At 36.6% G+C, this 25,311-nt stretch overlaps 1 protein-coding gene across 3 annotated transcripts in view; it reads left to right on the top strand.

The window, feature by feature from the left end:
* The window catches only part of ALMS1 (ALMS1 centrosome and basal body associated protein), a 192,731-nt gene that overhangs the window by 107,669 nt on the left and 59,751 nt on the right, over nt 1–25,311 (top strand). For 2 of the 3 annotated variants that reach the window (XM_078056402.1, XM_078056403.1), the window contains exons 11-13: nt 5,109–5,350; nt 7,572–7,697; nt 24,080–24,250. In XM_078056402.1, coding sequence (XP_077912528.1) covers nt 5,109–5,350; nt 7,572–7,697; nt 24,080–24,250 — 539 coding nt within the window. Of the gene's footprint in view, nt 1–5,108; nt 5,351–7,571; nt 7,698–24,079; nt 24,251–25,311 lie in introns of those variants that run through there. The other variant, XR_013441735.1, reaches the window with a different exon arrangement.

The following is a 25,311-nucleotide window of genomic DNA, read 5'->3' as shown; positions in this document are numbered from 1 at the left end:
TTCCACTCTATGTCAGGGTGCCCCACTCTAGAGACACCTTCCTCATTCTGCTTGGGATCAATCCACATGCCAAGCTGGACCTGCCTTTCCATGGAAACCTTTCTCATCCACATCAGGCTCTGATATTTTATACCAGGCCACCTCCAGATTCTCTCCTTGCCCTGATTGGACTATGATACCCTGTGTTAGGCTACTCTTTTACTTGGGCACCCTCCTTACACTAATGAGGCTCCTGTTACCTTACTCTGGGGTACTTTTGCCTTACCCCATATAGGTGCCTACCTTATTCCCTCCACCTCATGGCTTTAAAATTTAATTGTTCAGGAAAGAAAAGATAAAAGGAAGGGGAGAATAAAAAGGTAGGAGGAGGAGAAAGAGAAAGGATGCTTATTTTTGATTAGCATTTCCTTGGTGTATCTTTTTCTATCTTTCTACTTTTAGTGTATCTGTCACCTTATGCTAAAGTGTATCTCTTGTGAATAGCATATAATTTGGTATAATTTATTTTTATCTTGTTGATATTTGTATTTTAATTGGGATATTTAGATCATTTATATTTAATATAGTTACTGAAATGATTGTTTTAAGGTTTGCCATTTTGCTGTTTATTTCTCTTTGTTTTCCCTGTCCTTTATTATTTTAATTATTTTTATTTCATGTTATCTCCTTTGTTGGATTTTTTTTTTAAGATCTATTTATTTATTTGAGAGAGAGACAGCGAGAGAGAGCACACGAGTGGGGAGGAGGTCCCTCTGTTGGATTTGTTATTGTACTTTTTTCTATTATTCTTTTAGTGATTATTCTAGAGATTATACTTAACTTTACAATTCATTTTAAGTTATTATTCTTTCTACTTTATGAGCAATGAGGACTCTTTTTGGGGGCGCCTGGGTGGCTCAGTCAGTTAAGCATCTGCCTTCAGCTCAGGTCATGATACCAAGGTCCTGGGATCGAGCCCCACGTCGAGCTTCCAAAGCTCAGCAGGGAGTCTGCTGCTCTCTCTCGCTCTCTCTCAAATAAAGAAAATCTTTTTTTTAAGAGTCTTTTTTTTTTTTTTTTTTTTTTTTTTAGAGAGAGAGAGTGTGTGTGTGCCTGAGTGGAGGTGGGGAAGGGCAAAGGGAGAGGGAGAGAGACAGAATCTTAAGCAGGCTCCTCACTCAACACAGAGCCCAGTGCAGGGCTCAATCTCACAATCCTGAGATCATACTTGAGCTGAAATCAAGAGTTGGCTGCTCGACCGACTGAGCCACCCAGGTGCCCCAATTAAACTCTTACAATAGTTTAGCTCCATTTGCCTGCTCTTGCTTTTGTGCGTGTATTTGTTTTCTACATTTTTATAAATCACCACAAGACGTTGTTGTTTATTTTATTTCATATGAAATATAGAGTATACAAGTATATATAAAAAGGTGCATATGTATGTGTGTATATGTATATGTACTTGTATGTATTATACACACACACACACACACACACACAGAGACTCTAAGTGCCTTCATCTTTTCTATAGTTCTGTACTATGTTGGATTGTTTTATTTGAGCCTAAAAATTTTTTTAGTATTTCCTGAGGTCTGCTGGGGTTCTGTCCTGTTATTTTTTATTTTTTCTGTATTTGATTCTAAAAAGTAGATTCTTACTTTCTTTTGAGAATCCCTGTATTTTTATCTATTATCTCCCATATTTTGATCTCTTAATATATTCACAATCATTTTAAAGTTCTTCTTTCTGCACTAATTCCAGTATCTGAATCCTCTGTAAAACAGTTTTTCTTATCTCTTTTTTCTCTCAATTTTTAGTCACTTTTTTCTGCTTGATAAATTTTGTGATTTTTGATTATGCAATGGATGTTGTGAATTTAAAAAATCATAGGGACTGAGGATGCTGTTACTTTCCAACAAGAGGATTTGCCCTTTTCTCTGTTGAGCATATAAAGTGGCTGATTACTTCAGTCATGTCAGGAGTTTTACTGGGTCAGCACTGGGGTGGAGCTATAGTTGACTCATTATACTTTTTTTTTTTTTTTAAGATTTTTTATTTATTTGACAAAAAGAGAGAGAGAGAGAGAACAAGCAGGGGCAGCAGCCGGCAGAGGGAGAGGGAGAAGCAGGCTCCCCGCTGAGCAGGGAGCCCGAGGCGGAACTCGATCCCCGACCTGAGCTGAAGACAGATGCTTAACCCACTGAGCCACCCAGGCGTCCCGACTCATTATACTTTTGATTTTTCCTGATCTTTGGCCTCCCTGGATTTATGCTTTAAGCCTGACAGATCTTTGACTCTTCAGTAGGTAAATACAGTGAGATACTCACTTTAGTATCTCAGATATTTGAGTTCAGCTCTTTCAGCTCTCAGCTCTTGCACCTTTAGAATATGGCAAATGTAAGGGGAGCCCAGCTATATATTCATTGTAGTTACACTTTCTTAAGGGACATTTGTCTCATAAGAACTCAAACATTGCAAGTGATTTCACTTTTCCTGGCTCAGCCCCCTTCTTGGGGATGGTACTTCTGGGTTTTTTATTGTGTGTCTGGAATATGTCCTCAGGTTTGAAAGTTCTCTCCCTCAGGCAGTAATTATTTAGCTTCCTGCCTTATTCAGGTTCAGAATCTGGCAGATGTCTTGAGGAGGAGACCTGATGTTTGTTACAGGCCCCTCTGTCTAGTGGGCCTTCGTTTGTTATTAGTGCCATGACTATGAAGAAGATTTCACTCTGCTTTTCTGACTTAGTTTTCCATTCTCCCATACCATCCTGATACTAAGAAATGTCCTGTGGGAAAAATTGACTTGGCATTCTGCTAGATTTCACTCCATCATGCCAGCACATGAGTTCATCAAAAGCTCTGGTGATTTCTCTTTCCCAGTGGAGTATGTCTGTCTGTACTCTGTCCCTGCCCATAATCTCCAAAATGCCCCTCTAGCATATTAGATGATATTGTTTCCTGATGCTTCCATAACTTTTCTGATACCAAAAAATGTAGTGGATTTTTAAAAATTTTTGTCTCCTGTCAACTTTCCTAAAAACTTATTTATATTCTAATGAGTTATGTTTAGATTGTTTTGGATTTCCTGTGTGCCTAATTATATCAAATATGAAGAGTGGCAATATTATTTCTTCCTTTCTTATCCTTCTATCTCTCATTTCTTTTTTCTGACTTACTGCTAATGCCATTTAAGACCTTTACTAAAGTTGAACAGAAATGGTAAGAATTGGCATTCTTATTTTGTTCCTAATCTCACAGTGAAGTGAAGTGAACATTTTCTGCATTTCAGTATAAATAGGATGGTTGCTCTAAAGTTTTTTGTGGTTTCCCTTTGCTATGAGGTTTTATCTACAGAATTATTGAGTTTTATCAAATGCTTTATTTGGCTATATTTATATGGTCATATGCATTTTCTCCTTTATTTTATTGATGTGGTGAATCATATTGATTGATTTTTGAGTGTTAACTCACCTTGCATTCCAGGAGTAAACCATCTCAGTCAGAATTCACATACATCCATTTGGTTTTGGATTTTGTTTATGATTTTCTTTTGGATTTTGTTTAGGATTCTTACTTTTATATTCATAAAGGAGATTGGTCTATTTTTTTTTTTTCTCCTAATTGTCCTTTTCAATTGGTGAATAGTAGGCAGAAGGTAGGAATTCAGAAGTTCTTCTGTTTTGTGATATAACTATTACTCCAAAATAATACAGTATTACTCTATTTTTAAAAAATAACTTTTTATTTCTTATTTTAAAAAAATATTTGAGAGACAGAGTGAGTGTGTGTGTGAGCAGGGGGAGGGGCAAAGGGAGAGGGAGAGAGAGAATCCCAAGCAGACTCTCCACTGAGCGCAGGGCTCAATCCCACGACCCTGAGATCATGACCTGAGATGAAATCAAGAGTCAGATGCTTAACCAACTGAGCCACTCAGGTGCCTCAATACCTTCATATTTTTGAGTAATTTTAGATCTACAGAAAAGATACAAACATAATAGAGTTCCCTATACCCATCTCCCAGCTTTTCCTGTTAACATCTTACATTACCATAATGTACATCTGTCAAAATTAAGAAGCCAGCATTTGTACATTACTATTAACTACACCAGATTTTATTTATATTTCACTTTTTTTTTCATCAATAACCTTTTTTTTTGTTCCAGGACCCAATGTATATCACATTCCCTTTAGTTAGCTGTCATATCTCTTTAGTCTCCTTTTGTCAATGGCAGTTCCTCGTTCCTTGTTTTTCATGATTTTGACAGTTTTGAGGAATATTGGTCAATCTGTGTTTGGCTGATATTTTTGGATGATTAGACTGGAATTATGGGTTTTGGCAAAAAATACCATAGAAGGGAAATACCCATCTCTTCACATCATAGCAGAGAGTGTGCGACATCCACATGACAACATTGGTGATGTGAACCATCATCACTTGAATAATATGGTGTTTGTTATGTTTCTCCACTGTAAGATAACTATTTATTCCTTTTTATTACTCTGTTCTTTGGAATCCAATTAATAAGTCCAGCCTATACTCAAGGGAGAAGGGAGAGATTAATGTTCATCTCTTTGGATGGGGAGGTATCTGCATATATTTTTCTGGAATTCTTCTGTAAAAAAGATTTGTCTCCTCTCATTTTTTTTAATCATTTATTTGCTCTATTCTGTTTTAATATTAATTCTCTAAAATCTTAGTACATAATTACAATCTTAAAAACCTCTGGTTCTCCCACTGACAATAAACTTCTTGAGGCAAGTCTTTATTTCTTATTTATTTTTGTACACTCTATGCATTTAACACAGTCCCTTAATTTATAGTAGACTTCAAGTAATTTTTTTAAAATGATTATATTTTTACTTCGACTAAAAAGTACAATTTCCTCAGCTAAATTATATAATAGTATTCTAAATTGAAATTTAAAGTAGATTTTTAAATGAATAAAGTAAACTCATGCATCATTGCCTTATAGTAAGTATTTAAGATAGCAAAGGGTACTGCTGAAATAACTTAACCATTTGAGGTTGATGTATCTCCACAAAATATTCCGAATCTACCTTTGGAAAGAGATTACAGTATTTGATAAGCCACGGATATTACCTTCTGTGTCCTTTCTCTTTTTTGTTCAGACCATCAGAGGTGATTAAGACCCCATTTTCTGCCTTCCCTGGAAAATTGTCATCTGATGCAGTCACTCAGATAACAACAGAAAGTCCAGGAAAAACCATGTTTTCATCTGAGATTTTTATTAATGCTGATGATCGTGGACTTGAAATTCCAGAGCCCAGTGCCCAGAAGCTGGGCAAAGTTCCTACCACATTTGCTTCATCATCTTCAGTCCAACAGATTACTCGTCCTCATGGCACAGATGGTAAGAGAATGTGATTACATTTTAGGTCATATTACCAACTTCTGTAGGAAATGATCCCAGAAATTTGTGAGGGGGTCTTTGTAGTCAGAAAACCTAATTTTAATTTTAAACATTAGGACCCACATGATTCTATCCATCTTTTATTTACATAGCTATGAAAGGAGTGTGATTATGTTTTTGCCTTAATACTAGAGGAGTTAACAACTTAGTTGGGACTCATGCTGCTTGTTGTTGACTTATTTTTATCTCATGATACTTAGAATTTAAAAACTATGGAAGTCTGGTTTTAGGTGGGCAGGTGAATTATTGCCATTTTATATTATATTAAATGTTACAAACTATAATAAATTGATGAAAATACATGTAATAGTGCAAACACAATACCAGTCTGTTTCTTGCTTATAAAACAATGACCAGGGACCCAGGCTGACTGTGGCCCTGCTGTCTTTAAAACACAGAATCCATAATTACCTTGGATTCACCATCACAGTCAACTAGAAGGGACGAAACATGGAGAAGCACATGTGCTAGGCCTGGAAGTGGCTCAGATCACTTTCTCCTAGCTAGGAAATGGTTTAGCTGTGATTTTGAGGATAAAGAAGTAGATTTTGGGGTGCCTGGGTGGCTCAGTTGGTTAAGTGTTTGCCTTCGGCTCAGGTCATAATCCTGGAGTCCTGGGATCGAGTCCCACATTGGGCTCCGTGCTCAGCAGGGAGCCTGCTTCTCCCTCTGACTCTCCCCCCTCTTGTGCTCTCTCTCTCATTCTCTATCTCAAATAAATAAATTAAAAAAAAAAAAAAAAGTTGACCCAAACAGGATATATAACTATAAAAAAAAAAACCAGTTATCTTTGAGTGGTAGGACTTTGTCTTTTTTACTTTTATGTATTCCTTTTTTTTAATGTTGGGGTAATTAGCATGTCTACACTATTGAATATTTTAATTCATAAGCGTGGTATATCCATTCATCTGGTTTTAATTTTACTCATCAGCATTTTGCAGTTTTCAGTGAAGAAATCTTTCCTTACATTTATTTATTAGATATTTGATATTATATTTTTTTGTGACATTGTATACAGTATTTTTTCCTATGTGGTTTTACTGGTGTATAGAAATATAATTGTATTTCTTTATACCAATATCGTGTGCAGTGACTGTGCTAAATTCACTGTTATTCGTACTGGTTTATATTTGATGGCAATAACCACTTAAAAAGATTCTAAACATAATTATTAGGGCAATGCAAATTTTTACCATAATGATATGCCACTACACACCCTTTAGAAAGCTAAAATTTAGTAACAACAACACAACTAACTATACCAAGTATTACTTTTAAAATGTATTTTCTTAATGTCGAGAATTTATACTTCTATAATGGAAACTTTATTTAAAAAAAAAAAAGAAACTTTATTTTGAAGATCTGTCATGTAGAAGAGAATTTGACTTACTTTTTATGACTCTTGGGACAGAATAAGACAGTAAGACCAGTAGTAAGGGGTTAACAAGTTTGAGTTCAGTATAAGATAAAGTGGTTTTTAGTTAAAGCCATCTGTACATGGAATAGGTTGCTAAAAAACTCATCTAATGAGGCCTACCCTACCACCCTGTTTAAATTGCATCCTACCCCGATTTCCCCAGTAGTCCTACCTCTCAACATTTTCTAATTGTCTTTTTTATATAACTTGTAATTTATTAAAATACTAAATAATTTATTTAATATGTTTGTTGTTTATCTCCTTCCTCTAGAAGGAGGAATATGACCAAATAGAAGTGGAGGCTATAACCTATTTTGTCTGTTTAAAATTTCCCCTCCTCTATACACTTTTTGTTTCCCTTGACTTCAGAGAGACAAAAACAAGTATATATATATATAAATCTCCTCTATAATAATCAAATTATTACTTTGGCACAGATGTATACCTCCTCCCTCTAGAATGCTAGCTCTTCTTGAAGGCAGAGATATTTTTCTGTTTTAGTCCACTGATATATCCTAAGAATCTTTTTTTTAAAGTTTATTTAGGTAATCTCTACACTCCGTGTGGAGCTCGAACTCACAACCCCGAGATCAAGAGTTACATGCTCTTCCAACTGAGCCAGTGAGGCACCCTGATATATCCCAAGAATCTTGTACAGTGCTTGGCACATGGAAGGCACTCAATATTTATTCAGTGAATTAATAAATGTTTTCTTATTAATTGTTCTGATCTTTATCTCCTTAGCCCAACCTTCACTGTTGCCATATAAGCCTCCTGGTAGTACGAAGATGTACTATGTTCCACAATTAAAACAAATTCCTTCATCTCTGGATTCCAGATCAGATACCACCATTGAGAGCTCACACTCAGGTATTATGCATAAATTATTCAGAATTTTATTTTTTGAAAATTTACTTGTGGATTGGCTGGTTAATTCTAGAATGACATATGAAAGCTCAGTGATATTTAATCCTTCAGTGAAATACGGAGCTTTTCATGTCTCAGTCTCTGGTTCAGAAAAGTGAGTTATTTGGTGAGATGTATTATGTATATGAAAACATTTAATAAGTATTTAATGAAGAAAATTGTATGGGTAAATTGTTTGGGTTAGTGGACTTCATTTCAGACAAAGGTTTCCAAGTTTTTTCTGTTCACAGTGCCCTTAGTATTTTGGTAATCTTTTTGTTCTCATCATTATGTAGAACACATATAAACACAAGAGGTATTTTTTCAAACAGCTGTAAGTTATTAAGACATAAATACTTATTGTTTTGATCTAACAATAAACAAAAATATTAGGTATTTCCTTTTAGTTTTGGGTTTTGAAAGAAAATATTTTACTTTGTTTATAAATAACCACAGTTACTTACTAATGCTATATGTGCAGCTGTTAGAACACTGTACAGCTTCTCAAACCTTGAGATGAAATTTTACACAACCACAGTTATTTGCTGCTTTTACTACAGAAATTGTCAAAAATCTAGTGCAAAGATACAACAGCATTGAAAGGAATGTGGCATTATCTAATATTGAAACTTTAAACTACTTTGAGCTAGTAGCTTGTGCACTGTATACTAGATACCAATTATCACTGTTGTTTCCATAGAATCTTAAAATATCCCAAGTACCCCTATGAGACCACCACAGGGGAACTGCAGATTTAGAAAATGAATAGCACCTCATGCAGCAATTCAATAAATATTTCTTGTGGGGATTTTAAGATAAGAATACTGAGTTGGTGTGGTGTAGGGTTTTGATTGATGGAATAACATTTAGAGTGGTTCATAGGAGATGACTCGGTTCAGTTTAGATAAAAATTTTTTTTCATGATTTGTCAGTAGACATCTTTATATGTGTAGAAATTGCACACAAATGAGAAATTTTCCCTAGTCTTAGGCAGATTTTTTGGGTTAACTTTAAGAGGACCAAGCAAGTATCTAATGGTAACTAAGTTAAAGTGCCTGGTACAACTGCTTCTAATTCCCCACTATGATGCTACTGAAAAAAAGAACCATAAAAATGCTCATATTACCAAATGATAGGATTAATTATTAAGCCTATAACCAAGAACTAGAAGAAATTTCCACTGCATGCAAGGCTCTGATTTTAAAAACACACTTAATGGAGATTTATTCCTGGGTTGCAAGGGTGGTTCAATATTTACAAATGAATCAATGCGATACATCACATTAATAAAAGAAAAGAACCATGTGATCATTTTCAATAGATGCAGAGGAAGCATTTGATAAAGTACAACATCCATTCATGATAAAAACCCTCAACAGAGTAGGTTTAGAGGGAACATACCTCAACATAATAAAGGCCATATGTGAAAAACCCACAGCTAATATCATCCCAAGTGGGGAAAAACTGAGAGCTTTTCCTCTAGGGGCAGGAACAAGACAGGGGTGTCCACTCTCACCACTTTAATTCAATGTAGTACTGGAAGTCCTAGCCTCAGCAATCAGACAACTCAAAGAAATAAAAAGCATCCAAATCAGCAAGGAAGAAGTAGAACTTTCACTATTTGCAGATGACATGATGCTATATATAGAAAACCCAAAAGACTCCACCAAAAAACTGCTAGAACTGATAAATTCAGTAAAGTCACAGGATATAAAATTAACATACAGAAATCTGTTGCATTTCTATATACCAGTAATGAAGCAGAAGAAAGAGAAATTAAGGAATCAGTCTCATTTATAGTGGCACCAAAAACAGTAAGATACCTAGGAATCAGCCTAACCAAAGAGTTGAAAGATCTGTACTCCGAAATTGAAGATGACACAAAGAAATGGAAAGACATTCCATGCTCATGGATTGGAAGGACAAATACTGTTAAAATGTCTATACTACCCAAAGCAAACTACACATTTAATGAAATCCCTGTCAAAATACCAGCAGCATTTTTCACTGAGTTAGCACAAATAATCCTAAAATTTGTATGCAACCACAAAAGACCCCAGATAGCCAAAAAACAACCTTGAAAAAGAAAAAGCTGGAGACATCACAATTCCAGACTTCAAGTTATATTACAAAGCTATAGTAGTCAAAACAGTATGGTATTGGCACAAAAATAGCTACATAAACCAATGGAACAGAATAGAAAACCCAGAAATGAAACCTCAGTTACATGGTCAGTTATTCTTCGACAAAGCAGGAAAGAATATCCAATGGGAGAAAGACAGTCTCTTCAATAAATGGTGTTGGGAAAACTGGACAGCAGCATGCAAAAGAATGAAACTGGAACACTTTCTTACACCATATACAAAAATAAATTCAAAATAGATTAAAGACCTAAATGTGAGACATGAAACCATAAAAATCCTAGAACGGAACATAAGCAGTAAAGTAATTTTTTTGACATCAGCTGTACCACCTTCTTTCTAGATATGTCTCCTGAGGCAAGGGAAACAAAATAAAAAATAAACTATTGGGACTCTATCAAAATAAAAAGCTTCTGCACAGGGAAGGAAACAATCACCAAAACTAAAAGGCAACCTACGGAATGGAAAAAGATATTTGCAGATGACATATTTTTATAAATATATATATGAAGAACTTATAAAACTCAACACGCCAAAAATGAATAATCCAATTAAAAATGGGCAGAAGGGGCGCCTGGGTGGCTCAGTTGGTTAAGCGACTGCCTTCGGCTCGGGTCATGATCCTGGAGTCCCAGGATTGAGTCCCGCGTCGGGCTCCCTGCTCGGCGGGGAGTCTGCTTCTCCCTCTGACCCTCCTCCCTCGCATGCTCTCTGTCTCTCATTCTCTGTCTCGCAAATAAAAAATAAATAAATAAATAAATAAATAAGAATAAAAATGGGCAGAAGACACGAATAGACATTTTTCCAAAGAGGATATGCAGATGGCCAACAGACACATGAAAAGATGCTTAACATCACTGATCATCAGGGAAATGCAAATCAAAACCACAATGAGAGATCACCTCACACCTGTCAGAATAGCTAAAATCAACAAGAAACAACAGGTGTTCGTGAGAATGTAGAGAAAGGGGAACCCTTTTGCACTTTTGGTGGGAATGCAAACTGGTGCAGCCACTCTGGAAAGCTGTATGGAGGTTCATCAAAAAGTTAAAAATAGTATTATCCTATGATCCAGCAATCACACTAGTGGGTATTTACCCAAGGAATACAAAAATACTAACTTAAATGGACATATGCACCCTTCTATTTATAGCAGCATTATTGATAATAGCCAAATTAGGGAAACAGTCCAAGTGTCCATTGACTGATGAATGAATGAATAAAGAAGACGTAGTACAGGGGTGCCTGGGTGGCTTAGTTGGGTAAGCATCTGCCTTTGGCTCAGGTCATGATCTCGGGTTCCTGGATGAAGCCCTGTGTTGAGCACCCTGCTCAATGGGGAGTCTGCTTTTCCCTCTGCCCCATCCCCCTGCTTGTGCTCTCTCTTTCAAATAAATAAATAAAATCTTAAAAAAAAAAAAAAGAAGTGGTGTATATATACAACAGAACATTACTTAGCCATAAAAAAAGAATGATATCTTGCCATTTGCAACAACATGGATGGAGCTAGAGAGTATTATGCTAAGCAAAATAAGTTAAAGAAAGACAAATACCATATGATCTCACTCATGTGGAATTTAAGAAACAAAACAAATGAGCAAAGGGATTAAAGGGGGGACAAACCAAGAAACAGACTCTTAACTAAAGAGAACAAACTGATGCTTACCAGAAGGGAGGTGGGTGGGGGGATGGATTAGATAGGTGATGGAGATTAAGGAGGGCACTTGTGATGAGCACTGGTGAGGTGTGGAAGTGTTGAATCACTATATTGTATACCTGAAAGTAATATTACACTGCATATGAACTGGAATTTAAATAAAAACACACTTAATGGGAAAAAAAGACACAATCATTTAATGGCTACCAGAAAGGAAACTTTGATCACTCTTTCACTTTCAACCCCCAGTTCAGAAGACAGAAAGAATGCCTGTACCAGTAAAAATCTGATCAGATGTCTCAGTAGTTTTTGAGGCCTCTATTGTGCTACTATATGTTTATGTCCCTAACTCTCATCTAGTTGGAGACATTAATTTTGAGAAAAAATTGGACAGTGGTGGAAAGAGAAAATAATTCAGGGATGGTACATTGTATCCTGAGAAATAATGTCCCTGTAAATAAAGTACTGAATACATCAATAAGGCAGAAGGAGATCCAATAACTATATATATATATACACACACACACACACACACACACATACACACTTCAGATTGTAGTTTTCATGTTCTCCATCTATTCTGAGAATGGGGGAGTTGACCATAGTAAGATCCTTTCTTAAACCAGTAGAGCTACTCTAGATGAAAACCTAGGAATTGTTCTAATAGCTGTTAATTAATATATCATGCATCTATATATATGAGAAGGATCCAATTAATGTTTGGGGCCAAGGGTAAGTCATATACCATTAGTAGCAAATATTTGGGCCAATAGATTTTTCCTCAACTGAGAATGAATAAACATTTAAATTAATGAAATCCCTAAAATATAAACAAGGCAAAGGTAACAGATCAATGAAAGAAAGAGATCAATATTAGAAATTTATGTATTATGCCCAGTAACATTCTTAAGTAGAACAAGACTCTATTTATATTAGATAGTAAGTTCTGAGACATGTCTTTTTTTTTTTTGGTAAGTCATTTTATACCCCATATCAGTATTCATTTTAGACATTCAAATATTTATATATTGATAATCACTGTATAGGAGCGAAAAGCCGGAGGGAGGGAACTGGCTGGACCATTTAAAGGAAGTGGGGCATTACAGCAGAGAAAATGGTGGAGTAAAGACCTAAGATTTCGCCCCTTGGTAAAAGCAACAAAAATTGGCAAAACTTCAGAAAATTTTTCCAAAATTCTGGAAATTAACCAAAGGCTTACAGCAGCCCAATGAACATTTATTCAAGAGAAATGGCTGTATCTTGGTAAGAACAGTAAGCTTTGTGGCATTTAACATCCCCTAGTCCCATCCTCACACTCAGCTCAGTAATAACCTTGAAAAATATCAGCCTGCTTTCCCAGGACTGGAGGAACTAGAACAGAGCCACACCTCTTTCAAAACTTCATTCCCAAAGAATTGTCAGTATTTGATCTGTCTGGTGGTTCCCTGGAAGATGCCATTCAAAAGACCTGTCTTTATTTAATCTCAGTCAGAGCTATCCAGTGTTAAAAGCCTGTGTGTGTGTGTGTGGGTGTGTGTGGGTGTGTGTGCATGTGTGTGGGTGTGCATGGGGTGTTTGTCAAGAACATTTACAGGCAAATGTTTTAGTGTTATAATGCCTGAGGTGATAGGCAACAACTGAGGCAAACAATAGACTAACCCAAAGCTTAAAGGTAAAAACCAAGGATGAGATGTCCATAGATGTTTTGAAAAGCTTTGACAGGGGTGCCTGGGTGGCTCAGTTGGTTAAGCATCTGCCTTTGGCTCAGATCATGATCTCAGGGTCCTGGGATCAAGCCCTGCATTGGGCTCCCTGCTCAGCAGGGAGCCTGCTTCTCTCTCTCCCTCTGCTGCTCCCCCTGCTTGTCCTTTCTCACCTGCTCTCTCTCTCTCTGTCAAATAAATAAAATCTTTAAAAAAAGAAAAGAAAAGCTTTGACATATTCCTGGGACTCTAGAAGACTGTTTACATGCATAGGCCTATGTGTATTCTCAGGGAAGACCTGAAAAGACCCTACCCTTTATCTCTGGTTGTGCTTCAGTCTCTCTGTAAGAAGAAAAAGAAGGCTAAGGCGAGTTGACAACTGCCTGGCTCAAAGTTGAAGGCATGCCCTGATATGCACGAAAAACCCCTTTGCAAATCTTCCTGATTTACTGGTTCTAGGTGTTTAAGGAAATCTTTGTTTAGGCATTAACTGACCACTAAACTAGTTGAGTAGAAACTTGAATAGATTTTACAGAATTCATTCAGAGAAGTTACTTTAAAAAACAACATAAAGCAACAACAGCAAACTTTGGAGAGTGGATAGAATCTGATTTCTGAGATTACCATATTTTATTATTTAAGATGTTAAGTTTTCAACAAAAAAATTATAAGCTATGAGATTAAAAACGAAAAAATAGGATTCATAGGCAAGAAAATAACAGTTTAGGAATTGTCTCTAGGAAATTCCAGATGTTAGACTTACTAAACAAAGACTTAATTAGCTATTTAAAATATGTTCAAAGAACTAAATGAAACTATGTCTAAAGAACTAAAGAGGGGCACCTGGGTGGCTCAGTTTGTTAAGCGTCTGACTCTTGATTTTGACTCAAGTCATGTTCTCAGGGTCGTGAGATTGAGCCCCACATCGGGCTCTGCACTGGGCATGGAGCCTGCTTAAGATTCTTTCTCTTACTCTCCCTCTGCCCCCTGCTCCTACTCATGTGCTTGCTCACTCGCTCACGTGCTCAAAAAATAAATAAATAAAAACAAAGAACTAAAGTATGAGAACGGTGTCTTAACCAAATAGATAATATCAACTAAAAGTTATGAATTACAAAAAGAAATCCAAAGAGAAATTCTGGAGTTGAAAACACAACAAATAGAATTTAAAATTCACTAGGAAAGCTCAGTATCAGATTTGAACAGGCAGAAGAAAGGATCAGTGAACGTGAAGATAGGCCAATTGAGATTATTCAGTGTGAGAAACAGAAAAAAAAAATGAAGAAGGAACAGAATCTCAGAATCCTGTGGGACACCATCAAGTGTACCATTTACATAGAATGGGAGTTCCAGAAGGAGAGATGATGAGACTGAAAGAATGTTTGAGAAATAATGACAAAAACTTCCCAAATTTTATAGCTACTATTAATCTATACATCTGATAAGCTGAAGGAAACCCAAACAGGATAAACTTAAAGAGATCCACAATTAGACACATCATAATTAAACTGTTAAAAGACAAAGATAAAGAGAATGTTGAAACCAGCAAGAGTACAAGGGATCCTCAATAAGATTAATAGCTGATTTCTCATCAGAAACCTTGGAGGCCAGAAGGCATTGCAATGATGTGTATTCAAAGAGCTGAAAGAAAAAGAAACTATCAACCAACAACTCTCTATCTAGCGGAACTACCCTTCAAAAAATGAAGGAGAAATTAAGACATTCTCAGATAAACTGAGTTTATTGGTAACAAACAGACCTATAGGAAATACTAAGGGGATTCTTCAGTGGACACTACCAGTAATTTGAATCCATATTAAAAATAAAGAACACTGGTAAAGATAGCTACACAGGTAAATAATAAAAGACAGTATAAATAAATGTATTTTTGCTTATAATCCCATTTTCTTTCATACAACTTTAAAGACAAATACATAAAACAATAGTAATAAATCTCTGTTGTACAAAAATGTATAGCGATATTGCTTATGAAAATAATAGCATAAAGAAGGGAGGAGACAGAGCTATGCAAGAGAAGAGTTTTTGTATACTGTTGAAATTGGTATTAATCCAAAAAGATTGTTAATTTATACTAAAATGTGAGTCGTAACTCCTGAACAACCACTAAGAATATAACTCAAAAATATATAATAAAAGACTCACCATAGGAATTAAAATGCTATACTAGTAAATATCTATTTAGCACAGAAGAAGACTCCACACCAGGCACTCCAGACATGGGGGACCCGCACTGGGAAGATAAATCCCCATAACATTTGGCTTTGAAGACCAGAGCGGCTTAACTTCTTGAGTTTTGACAAAATCACTGGGGCTTAACACCATGAACTTTAAAAACAAGCAGGCTCTGCTTTGGGATAGCCAGAGGGCAATAGGAAACTGAGTCCCCACTTTTAAAGGGACAGCACAACAGCCCTTCTGAGATACAGTATAGAAGCAGTAGTTTGGAAAATGCCTAGAGGATATGGGAAGATCTATTTACTAATCTCAGGTGTGCTGTAGGAGCAAGGATCTTTAGATTTCTCCAAGAACAAAAGAGCTAGTGCCATTTCTCTTCCCCATCCGCAATCCTAGATACATGCACATTTACTGGAAGAAGCTTGAACACTCTCCACCTAGTTTTGTTAATAGGATGCCCGACTCCCATGTTGTACCCCCATGGATCTGCCCCATCCAAAGTGCTCTCAGCAGAAGTTCTCCAAAAGCTTCCAGGTCTTCTCCCACAAGCATACCAACACATACCTAACTTTGCTAATAGTGTGTCCTGCCCCCACATTCTCCTGCGGATTTGCGCCATCTGACCCACTCTTGGCAAGAGTCCATCCAGAGTGGCACCAGAAGTATGGCATTGTGCAAGTAGCCCCAACAGTGACCAGGACCACTTCAAGGTGACTCCTGCCCTGGGTAGAGACAAAGATAAATACACACACCAGTTCAACTGTGGGCTGGGAGCAAACATCTGGTCTGACTGCAGGTCTTGCCCACCAACAAAAGCCTCTCAGGGGACAACACAAGGAGAGCACCCTGCAGTTCAATGCAACTGCAGCTCTAGCAAACATCTGGTCTTACCCACCTCAACCACAAGGCAGCCCCAAACTGGCCCCTAACAACATAGAGACTAAACCTGCCCACTACAAGCAAAGAGACCCATTGCAGCTGACCAGACTGAAGGCAAAACATGGCTTAACCACAGTAGTAGGACCCATGCAATACATGTAGGAGACACCCCTGAAGTGCCAGTTTCTGATGAACAGGGAACATTGCATTGCATGGCACTACAGGACCTCTTCTTCATAAGGCCACTCACTATCAAGAGCAGAAGATGTAGCTGACTCTTCTAACACAGAGAAACAGAGTTAGAAAAAATGAGATAGAGGAATATGTCCCAAATGAAAGAACAGGAGAAAATCACAGCAAGAGAGCTAAACAAAATGGAGATAAGCAATATGCCTGATAGAAAATATAAAGTAATGGTAATAAAGATATTCACTGGACTTGAGAAAAGAGTGGCAGATCTCAGTGAGAAAATATAAAAAAGAATCAATCATTGATGAACTCAAAAATACACTAGAGAGAATAAATAGTAAACTAGAGAACACAGAAGAATGGATCAGTGAGCAATGGAAGACAGAGTAATAGAAAGCAATCAAGTTGAACAGAAAATAGAAAAAAACAATAATTATAATGAGAATAGGTTAGGGGAACTTAATGATGCTATTAAGCATGACATTCACATTATAGGGTCTCAGAAGGAAATGAAAGGGAGCAGAAAATTTATTCAAAGAAATAATAGCTGAAAACTTCTCAAATCTGGAGAAGAACACAGAAATTCAGATCCTAAATATAAGAAATAAATGGAACAAAATATGTATTTATTGGGAAAATTATATAATTCAATGATTTATGGACCCAAGTGCATAGTTGTTAAGCAATATGGCAACAAAGAGATTTTCACAAATATACAGGAGCTTGAAATCGTACTCTACCTTCATACTTTCTTTTTTTTAATTGTTTTAATTTTTAATTCCAGTTTAGTTGACATACAGTGTTATATTAGTTTCAGGTGTACAACATAGTGATTCAACAACATTACTCAGTGCTCATCATAATAAGTATACTCTTAATCCCCTTCATTTATTTCTCCCATCCCCCGACCCACCTCCCCTCTTATATGCTTTATTTTAAATGAGTACCCTCAGTTAAAGTTATTTTTTTCAACAACAACATTTTTTCCTTGAAGCATACTTCAGAATACATGGTTCTAAAAGATATATATAAAATGTTCCATCCAAGAAAAATAGAATACACATTTTCTTCAAGTACACACAAAAGAATTCCCTGGTTAAATCACTTGAAAATATAACAAATATTACAGATTTAAGAAGACTGAAATATACCAAGTATATTTTCCAACCATGATGATATAAAACTAAAGATAGCGGGGTGCCTGGGTGGCTCAGTTGTTAAGCGTCTGCCTTCGGCTCAGGTCATAATCCCAGGGTCCTGAGCTCCCTGTTTGGTGGGAAGCCTGCTTCTCCCTCTCCCACTCCCCCTGCTTGTGTTCCCTCTCTCACTGTGTCTCTGTCAAATAAATAAATAAAATCTTTAAAAAAAAAACAAAACCTAAAGATCAACAATAAAACAAAGCTGGAAAATCTAGAATATAAATATGAAATATTGAATATGTAAATATTAGCACACTATTGCCCCAGCAATGGGCCAAATAAAAAATCAAATGGCAAATCAAAATTTATCTCAAAACAAAAGAAAAACACAATATTCCAAAACCTATGGGATGCAGCAAAAGCAGATGTTAGAGTGAAATTTATGCCATAAATGCTTGAAATATTAAGGGAAAAAGTTCAAATTAACATCACACCCCAAGGAACTAGAAAAAGAAGAAATGTAGCTGCAATTTAGTAGAGGAAGGAAATAACAAAGAAAAATCAGAGATAAGTAAAATAAAGACCAGAATAAACAATAACATAAGATTGAAAGTAATGACCAGATTTTCATAAACAAACAAAATTAGCAATGCTTTAACTACATCAACTAAGGAAAAAAAAAGAAGACTCAAAAACCAAAATGAGAAACAGAAGGCAAAATAATAGATAACCACAGAAATATAATGTGAAACAGGTTATAAACAATTATATACTAACAAATCAGATAACTTAGAAAAATACAACCAGATAACTCCTAAAAATGCAGAAATTACCAAGATTGCATCATGAATCTTGAATCCAAGAAGTTCCGAGGAAATCTGTTTAGACCAATAACAAGAATGAAAGTTACATTAGGAATCAAAAATCTCCCAGCACAGAAAAGCCCAAGACCCCATGGTTTCATTGGTGAATTCTACCAAACATTTAAAAAAAAATAATGACAATCTTTATCAAAATCTTAAAATAATGGAGGAGAGGGAACACATTCAGAATCATTCCATGAGGCCAGTACTACCCTGATACCAAAGCAGGATAAAAACAATATAAGAACAAAAAAGTGTAGTTTGTCCAATATAAATTTTGCTGCTCCAACTTTCTTTTGACATCCGTTTGTGTGGTAAAGGTTTCTCCACTCCCTCACTTTCATTCAGCAGGTGTCTTTAGGTCTAAAATGAGTCTCTTTGTAGGCAACCTTCATACTTCCTTGAAAAATTAATTTGAAGACTCATCCAGCTGAAGAGGTGGCTCTAAATGAAGAGTTCCGGGGCACCTGGGTGGCTCAGTCGGTTAAACGGCTGCCTTCAGCTCAGGTCATGATCCCAGGGTCCTGGGATTGAGCCCCGCATCGGGCTCCTTGCTCAGCAGAGAGCCTGCTTCTCCCTCTCCCTCTGCCTGCCTCTCTGCCTACTTGTACTCTCTATCTCTCCGTCAAATAAATAAATAAAATCTTTTAAAAAAATAAAATATAAAAAAAATAAATAAATGAAGAGTTCCAGAAAGAGTAATGAAGCAGTGGTGAACTTTGAAGCCAGGTTAACATAAGCACTCATGTAAATAGGAATTTTAGTTACAAGATGAATAAAAAATGTCAGAAGTTAATTTCGGGATGAAAAGCATGAAAACAAAAACCAATTTAGTTATATTCTTTGTGTTTAATAGAAGAGACCAAAGAAGTTTTATTTTATTCATGATTTGGTGATCAGATAGGTTAAAGAAGTTCTTAAAAAACTAATATGTTATCAAAAGCACGGGCAACAAAAGAAAGAAATTGGGAGTTTATGAAAAATTAAAACTTTTGTATATCAAAAAACTATCAACAGAGTAAAAAGGTAATTCACAGAATTAGAACAAAATGCAAATCATATATCTGATAAGGGATTAATATTCAGAATATATGAAGAACTCTTACAACTCACCAACAGCCAAGAGTCTAATTTTAAAATGGGCACAGGATCTGAATAGACATTTTTCCAAGGAAGATACACAAATGGCCAAAAAGAACATTAAAAAGATGCTATATATTATTAGTCCTAAGGCAAATTGAAACCAGTGAGATACCACTCCATATCCATTAGGATGGCTGTTATCAAACAGAAAATAACAAGGTTTGGTGGGGGTATGGAGAAACTGCAACCCCTGTGTGTTGTTGGTGGGAATTTAAAAGGTTGTAGCCACTACAGAGAGCAATGTAGTGGTTACTGAAAAAGTCAAACATAGAGAAGTGCCTGGGTGGCTCAGTCAGTTAAGTGTCAGACTCTTGATTTCGACTCAGGTCATGATCTCAGGATCATGCGATTGAGCCCCACGTCGGGCTCTATGCTGGGCATGGAGCCTGCTTAAGATTCTCTCTCTCCATCTCCCTCTGCCCCCCTCCCCCACTGTGCACATGCTCTCTCTCTCTCTCTAAAAAAAAAAAAATTAAAAATATTAAACATGGAATTACTATATGATCTAACATATACCCAAAAGAATTGAAAGCAGGGATTTGAACAGATATTTGTATGCTCATGTTCATAGCAACATTATGCACAATAGCCAAAAGGTGGATATAACTCATATCTATCAGCTAATGAATAAATACATAAAATGTGATACATATATGCAATGGAATATTATTCAGCCTTAAAAAGTGAAATTTGGCACATGCTATATTATTGATGAACCCTGAAGATATTGTGCTAAGTGAATAAGCTAATCACAGAGGGACAAATATTCTAAGATTCCACTTACAGGAGGTACCTAGAGTAGTCAAATTCATAGAGACAAAGTAAAGTAGAACAGTGGTTACCAAGGGTTGAGGGGAGGAGAAAAAGGGAGTTATCATTTAATAGGTCCAGTTTTGGTTTGTGAAAATGTGTGAATTCTGGAGATGAATGATATGATGGTTGCACGTCAGTGTGAATGTATACTTAAAAATGGTTAGAATGGCAAATGTATATTTTACCACAATAAAAAAATGCTAGGGGCTCCTGGGTGGCTCAGTCGTTAAGCGTCTGCCTTCAGCTCAGGTCATGATCCCAGGGTCCTGGGATCGAGCCCCGCGTTGGGCTCCCTGCTGTGCGGGAAGCCTGCTTCTCCTTCTCGCACTCCCCCTGCTTGTGTTCCCTCTCTTGCTGTGTCTCTCTGTCAAATAAATAAAATCTTTTAAAAAAATTTTTTAATGCTAAAAAAAAATACTACCGGAAAAATTCTAATAGGATTTTTTTTTAAATTTTTATTTATTTATTTGAGAGAAAGAGCACAAGAGAGGGGAGGGTCAGAGGGAGAAGCCGACTCCCGCCAAGCAGGTGGTCCACTGGGGGACACGGGACACAGGACTCAACCCTTGGACTCTGGGATCATGACCTGAGCCAAAGGCAGTCGCTGAACCAACTGAGCCACCCAGGTGCCCCTCTAATAGAATTTTAAAATTTGATATCTATCTTCCAAATTACTGTTGAGTGTACAAAATCAGCAAAATAGCATAGAACAAGAACAGGAGGGACGCCTGGGTGGCTCAGTCAGTTGAATGTCTGCCTTCAGCTCAGGTCATGATCCCAGGGTCCTGGGATCGAGTCCCGCATTGGACTCCTTGCTCAGTGAGGAGCCTGCTTCTCCCTCTGCTAGCCACTCCCCCTGCTTGTGTGCTCACTGTCTTTCTCTCTGACAAAAAATAAATAAAATCCTAAAATAAAAAAAAAAAGAACAAGAAACTTTAAGAAAATGTAAAGTCAAATGAATGGATTACAATGAAATTTTTTAACTATGATAAATTTAGCATACATTGCCGTTTGGTCATATATGCATTTAATTTAAGCACGTTCAATTACATATACTTAACAAAAAAGAGAAAGCATATGTCTTCTAGCATAGACATGCTAAAAGTGCAAGAGTTGGGGTGCCTGGGTGGTACAGTCAGTGGAGCATGCAGCTCTTGATCTCTGGGTTGTGGGTTCAAGCCCCACGTTGGGTATAGAGATTACCCAAAAATAAAATCTTAAAAAGGGTGCAAGAGTTGTGTGCAGTCTATATACTCTATGAACATATTATGATGAAATTTGAAATGGGTGATGGGAAACCTCTCGTCTCAAAGTTTACTGTCCTCGTTTGCCTTTTATAATAGTTTAAACAGCTTATCTTGATTCCCTGAGAATGATTCTAGAGTTGAAGTGTCTTTTTTTTTTTTAATTTTATTATGTTATGTTAGTCACCATACATTACCTCATTAGTTTTTGATGTAGTGTTCCATGATTCATTGTTTGCGTATAACACCCAGTGTCTTTTTGTTACAACATGGCCTCTCAACACAGGCCAGGTACTTCATCAGGTGCTCAGAAGCAGGCACAATGATTCGTTGCAAGCCAAAAGGAAAAAGTACTCTCTGGTGGATTTGTTGAGCCCATAGGATGTCAATTTCAACATGGTGCCTTCTTTAAGGAACCTTCCCGGGATAATTTCAACCCTGTATGGTTTTTCATTTTATATGCTGACTTTAAACTCTAGATTCCATTTAAAATTTATCTTGAATTGAGTGAAAAAAAAAAAACAGATATGAAACTACATATATTGCATTCCCTGTATATATTCACTCTAAAGCATATAAAACCAAAGTTTGGTTGTTTTGTTTTGTTTTTCTTAAGGTGACAGAAGCTTCAGTTCATGTTCTTTTTTTCTTCAACCCCAAAGTATTAAAGCTCTTATTGTGTTCCTGGCAAATACTATACTAGGTGCTACATTTACAGAGGCAAAATAAACATGGTCCCAAGTTTATGGAGTATGTGGAATGTTGTTACAGAGAGTAAACAAATAGACCACAAATAAATACATAATTACAAATGATAAGTGTTAAGAAAATAAAGTAGAACTGGATAAGAATAATAAGAGTACCCATTTTGGTTTTAGGAGCTCCTGAAGGCCTTTCCAAGGAAAAAACTTTAGAGATGAGGTCTATAGGATAAAGATGGGTTAGGTAGGCAAAGAGTAGAGAATGACAAAATGGGCAGAGCTCCTGAAACAGGAAAGCGCTTGATGCATTTGACAAATGAGAATGCAGTGTGAAAAAGCAGCTGAGAAAAAGCCCAATTTAATCTGTACATATGACCGAGCAGGCTTAGGATCCTTGCAATCTGTCCTAAAAAATCCTTCATGACTTACTTACATTTGCATTTGCACTGTACTAATGAGACTGATTGATACTCAGCTCTTATTGCCATATATATTTTAGGTGCTCAGAAATGTTCTTCACCTCTTTTTTATGGCATGGATAAACTTCTCTTATCAGTGGATATAGGAATATTGAAATGTTTTTTAAAAGAAAATAAAATTACTTTGCAATCTTGTATTTCTTTATCACATAAGATTTTCCTTTCAGTGTTTTATATCTTGTATTATTGTCAGATTAATCTTCCTAAAACATAGCTGATTACATTTTCCCTTCATTAAAATTTTCTGCAAACTCTGCTTTTTATTTTTTTTATTTTTTATTTATTTTATTATGTTAGTCACCACACAGTACATCATTAGTTTTTGATGTAGTGTCCCCTGATTCATTGTTTGCTTATAACACCCAGTGCTCCATGCAGTACGTGCCCTCCTTAATGTTACATTTCATGTACTCTAGCTTAGCTTGGGATTCCATGCTCTGCTGAATTTTGCCCTGAACAGTTATTTTTTATATTTCCCACCGCTTTCTTTAATGTATTCTATGATCTGGCTTGACCACAGAGTGACTGCTGTTCTTACATACTTTTTGCTTTCCTGCCTCCTTGTCTTTGCTCATGCTTCACCTCTGCCTAAAATGTCTTTCTTCCTTCTTCTGCATATTTCAAAAAGCCTACTTATTTTCCGAGTTACAGTCTGTATTCTCCTTTCTTTGAAAACCTTCCTGAACTGGAAATTGTCTTTCTTCTGAACTGATACTCTATATATTTTCTGTCATTTGCTTCTCTACCGTGTATTGTTGCAATTTATTGTACGTGTCTGACAGCTTCAATTTGAGTGACATCGCCTTCTGATCACATTACAACACTCCTATTGCAGTACCTTTTTAAATGGACCTTGAGAGCTTGTTTGGAGGTTCTAGCAGGGGAGCGCAGCTACTCGTATACCCTTGACCGAAGAACGGTCCTCCTCTATCGGGAAAGGTTGTCCTCTTCGACTGAGCGCGCAGCTTCGGGAGGGATGCACATGGAGCAGTGAGGGAGGAAGGGGACACCCGCCTAGCCAGCCAGATCAGCCGAATCAACCCTGGCGATCAATGGGGTGACAGATGTCGCAGCCAGATCGCCCTCACATCTTGCAGTGCCTTTTTAATAGAAGCAGTTTAAGAGGTAAATTTTTTTGTCTTTCTTCAACTTCATGTCTACATTTGTGTTAATTGTACTACTTTCCCACTTTTCTGTAGGATCCAATGATGCCATTGCTCCAGACTTCCCAGCAGAGGTGCTAGGCACGAGGGATGATGACCTACCAGTCACTGATAACATTAAACATAAAGAGGGGATCTACAGTAAGAGGGTGGTGGCTAAGCCAACCTTGCCAATGGGGGGAAAACCCCCTCAGAAAGATAATGCAGGTAACTGAGTTGGCTTTGTATATTTTGTGGCCTTTTTTTTTTTCCCGGGTTATCCTAAATGAGAATATTGTCCAGTCTTTATCTTATTTCTGGTGTTATACAAACTTTTCTATTAGCTGTTTTATTGGGTATAAACAAGGAGGTAAAATAGTTACAAAATCTTTTAAAATGCTTCACAGATTTCCTAAACCTATTAATTTTATTTTCACTATGGGAAATAAAATATACTGCAACTTTTGAAGTGAAATATTATCTAATCGGGTATGTTTTAGAAACATAGGAAATCTTGATAAAATTGCTTCATGAATTTATCTAATGGTACAAACTAATATTTTCATAGATTGGATTTTGCAAGAAAGTATATGGCTCACATAGTGTTCTAAAGTTTCTTTTCATTTTGTTGCCAACATTTAAAAATAAGATTTTGGACTTCCCTTGAAAAATGAGAATATCTGGTTACACTCAGCTTGCATTCCCCCATGGCAGTAATCACCTGCCCCTGATGCTTGGCTGTTCCCTGCAGAGAAGATGTACATTCTCGTGTTTGCTTCAAGTCCCCTCACTTCTCAGAGCCAGTCTGCTTCATTTGTCCACCTTATCTGTCTGGCCACTGTGGGTATTTGAGTTTTCAACCCTATCCCCGGATATAGGCCCCACTCTTTTATGAAACTTTTTAATCTTTAAAGACCTGCTTGATTTTTTTCCTCTGCATCCCTGACATTGTACCTCCCTAGTTGATACATGGTTGTATTTATTAAATGGAGACTCCAGTGGCCACTGAAAATTCTACATGTATAATTCCCTGTGTTGCTTTATTCCATTTACTGTTTTTAATCCTGTGCATAGCTATTAGCTAAATAGGTACGGCTGATCCCAGGGCAATTTTTAAACATAGTATAGCTCTATGTTCTAGTCTGGGTACATATTGTTGATTAATACATGCAATAAAGTAAAAAAATTCAGAAACATCCTTGAAATTGATAAACTCTAAAGTCAGCATAAAGGTTGCTACCCTAAAGACAGAGAATGGCATCTCTGAGGCTTTACACAGGGAATCATAT

This window comes from Halichoerus grypus, chromosome 10, assembly GCF_964656455.1.
Source record: "Halichoerus grypus chromosome 10, mHalGry1.hap1.1, whole genome shotgun sequence".
Lineage (NCBI taxonomy): Eukaryota > Metazoa > Chordata > Mammalia > Carnivora > Phocidae > Halichoerus > Halichoerus grypus.
This window is presented reverse-complemented; position numbering and strand designations above follow the sequence as displayed.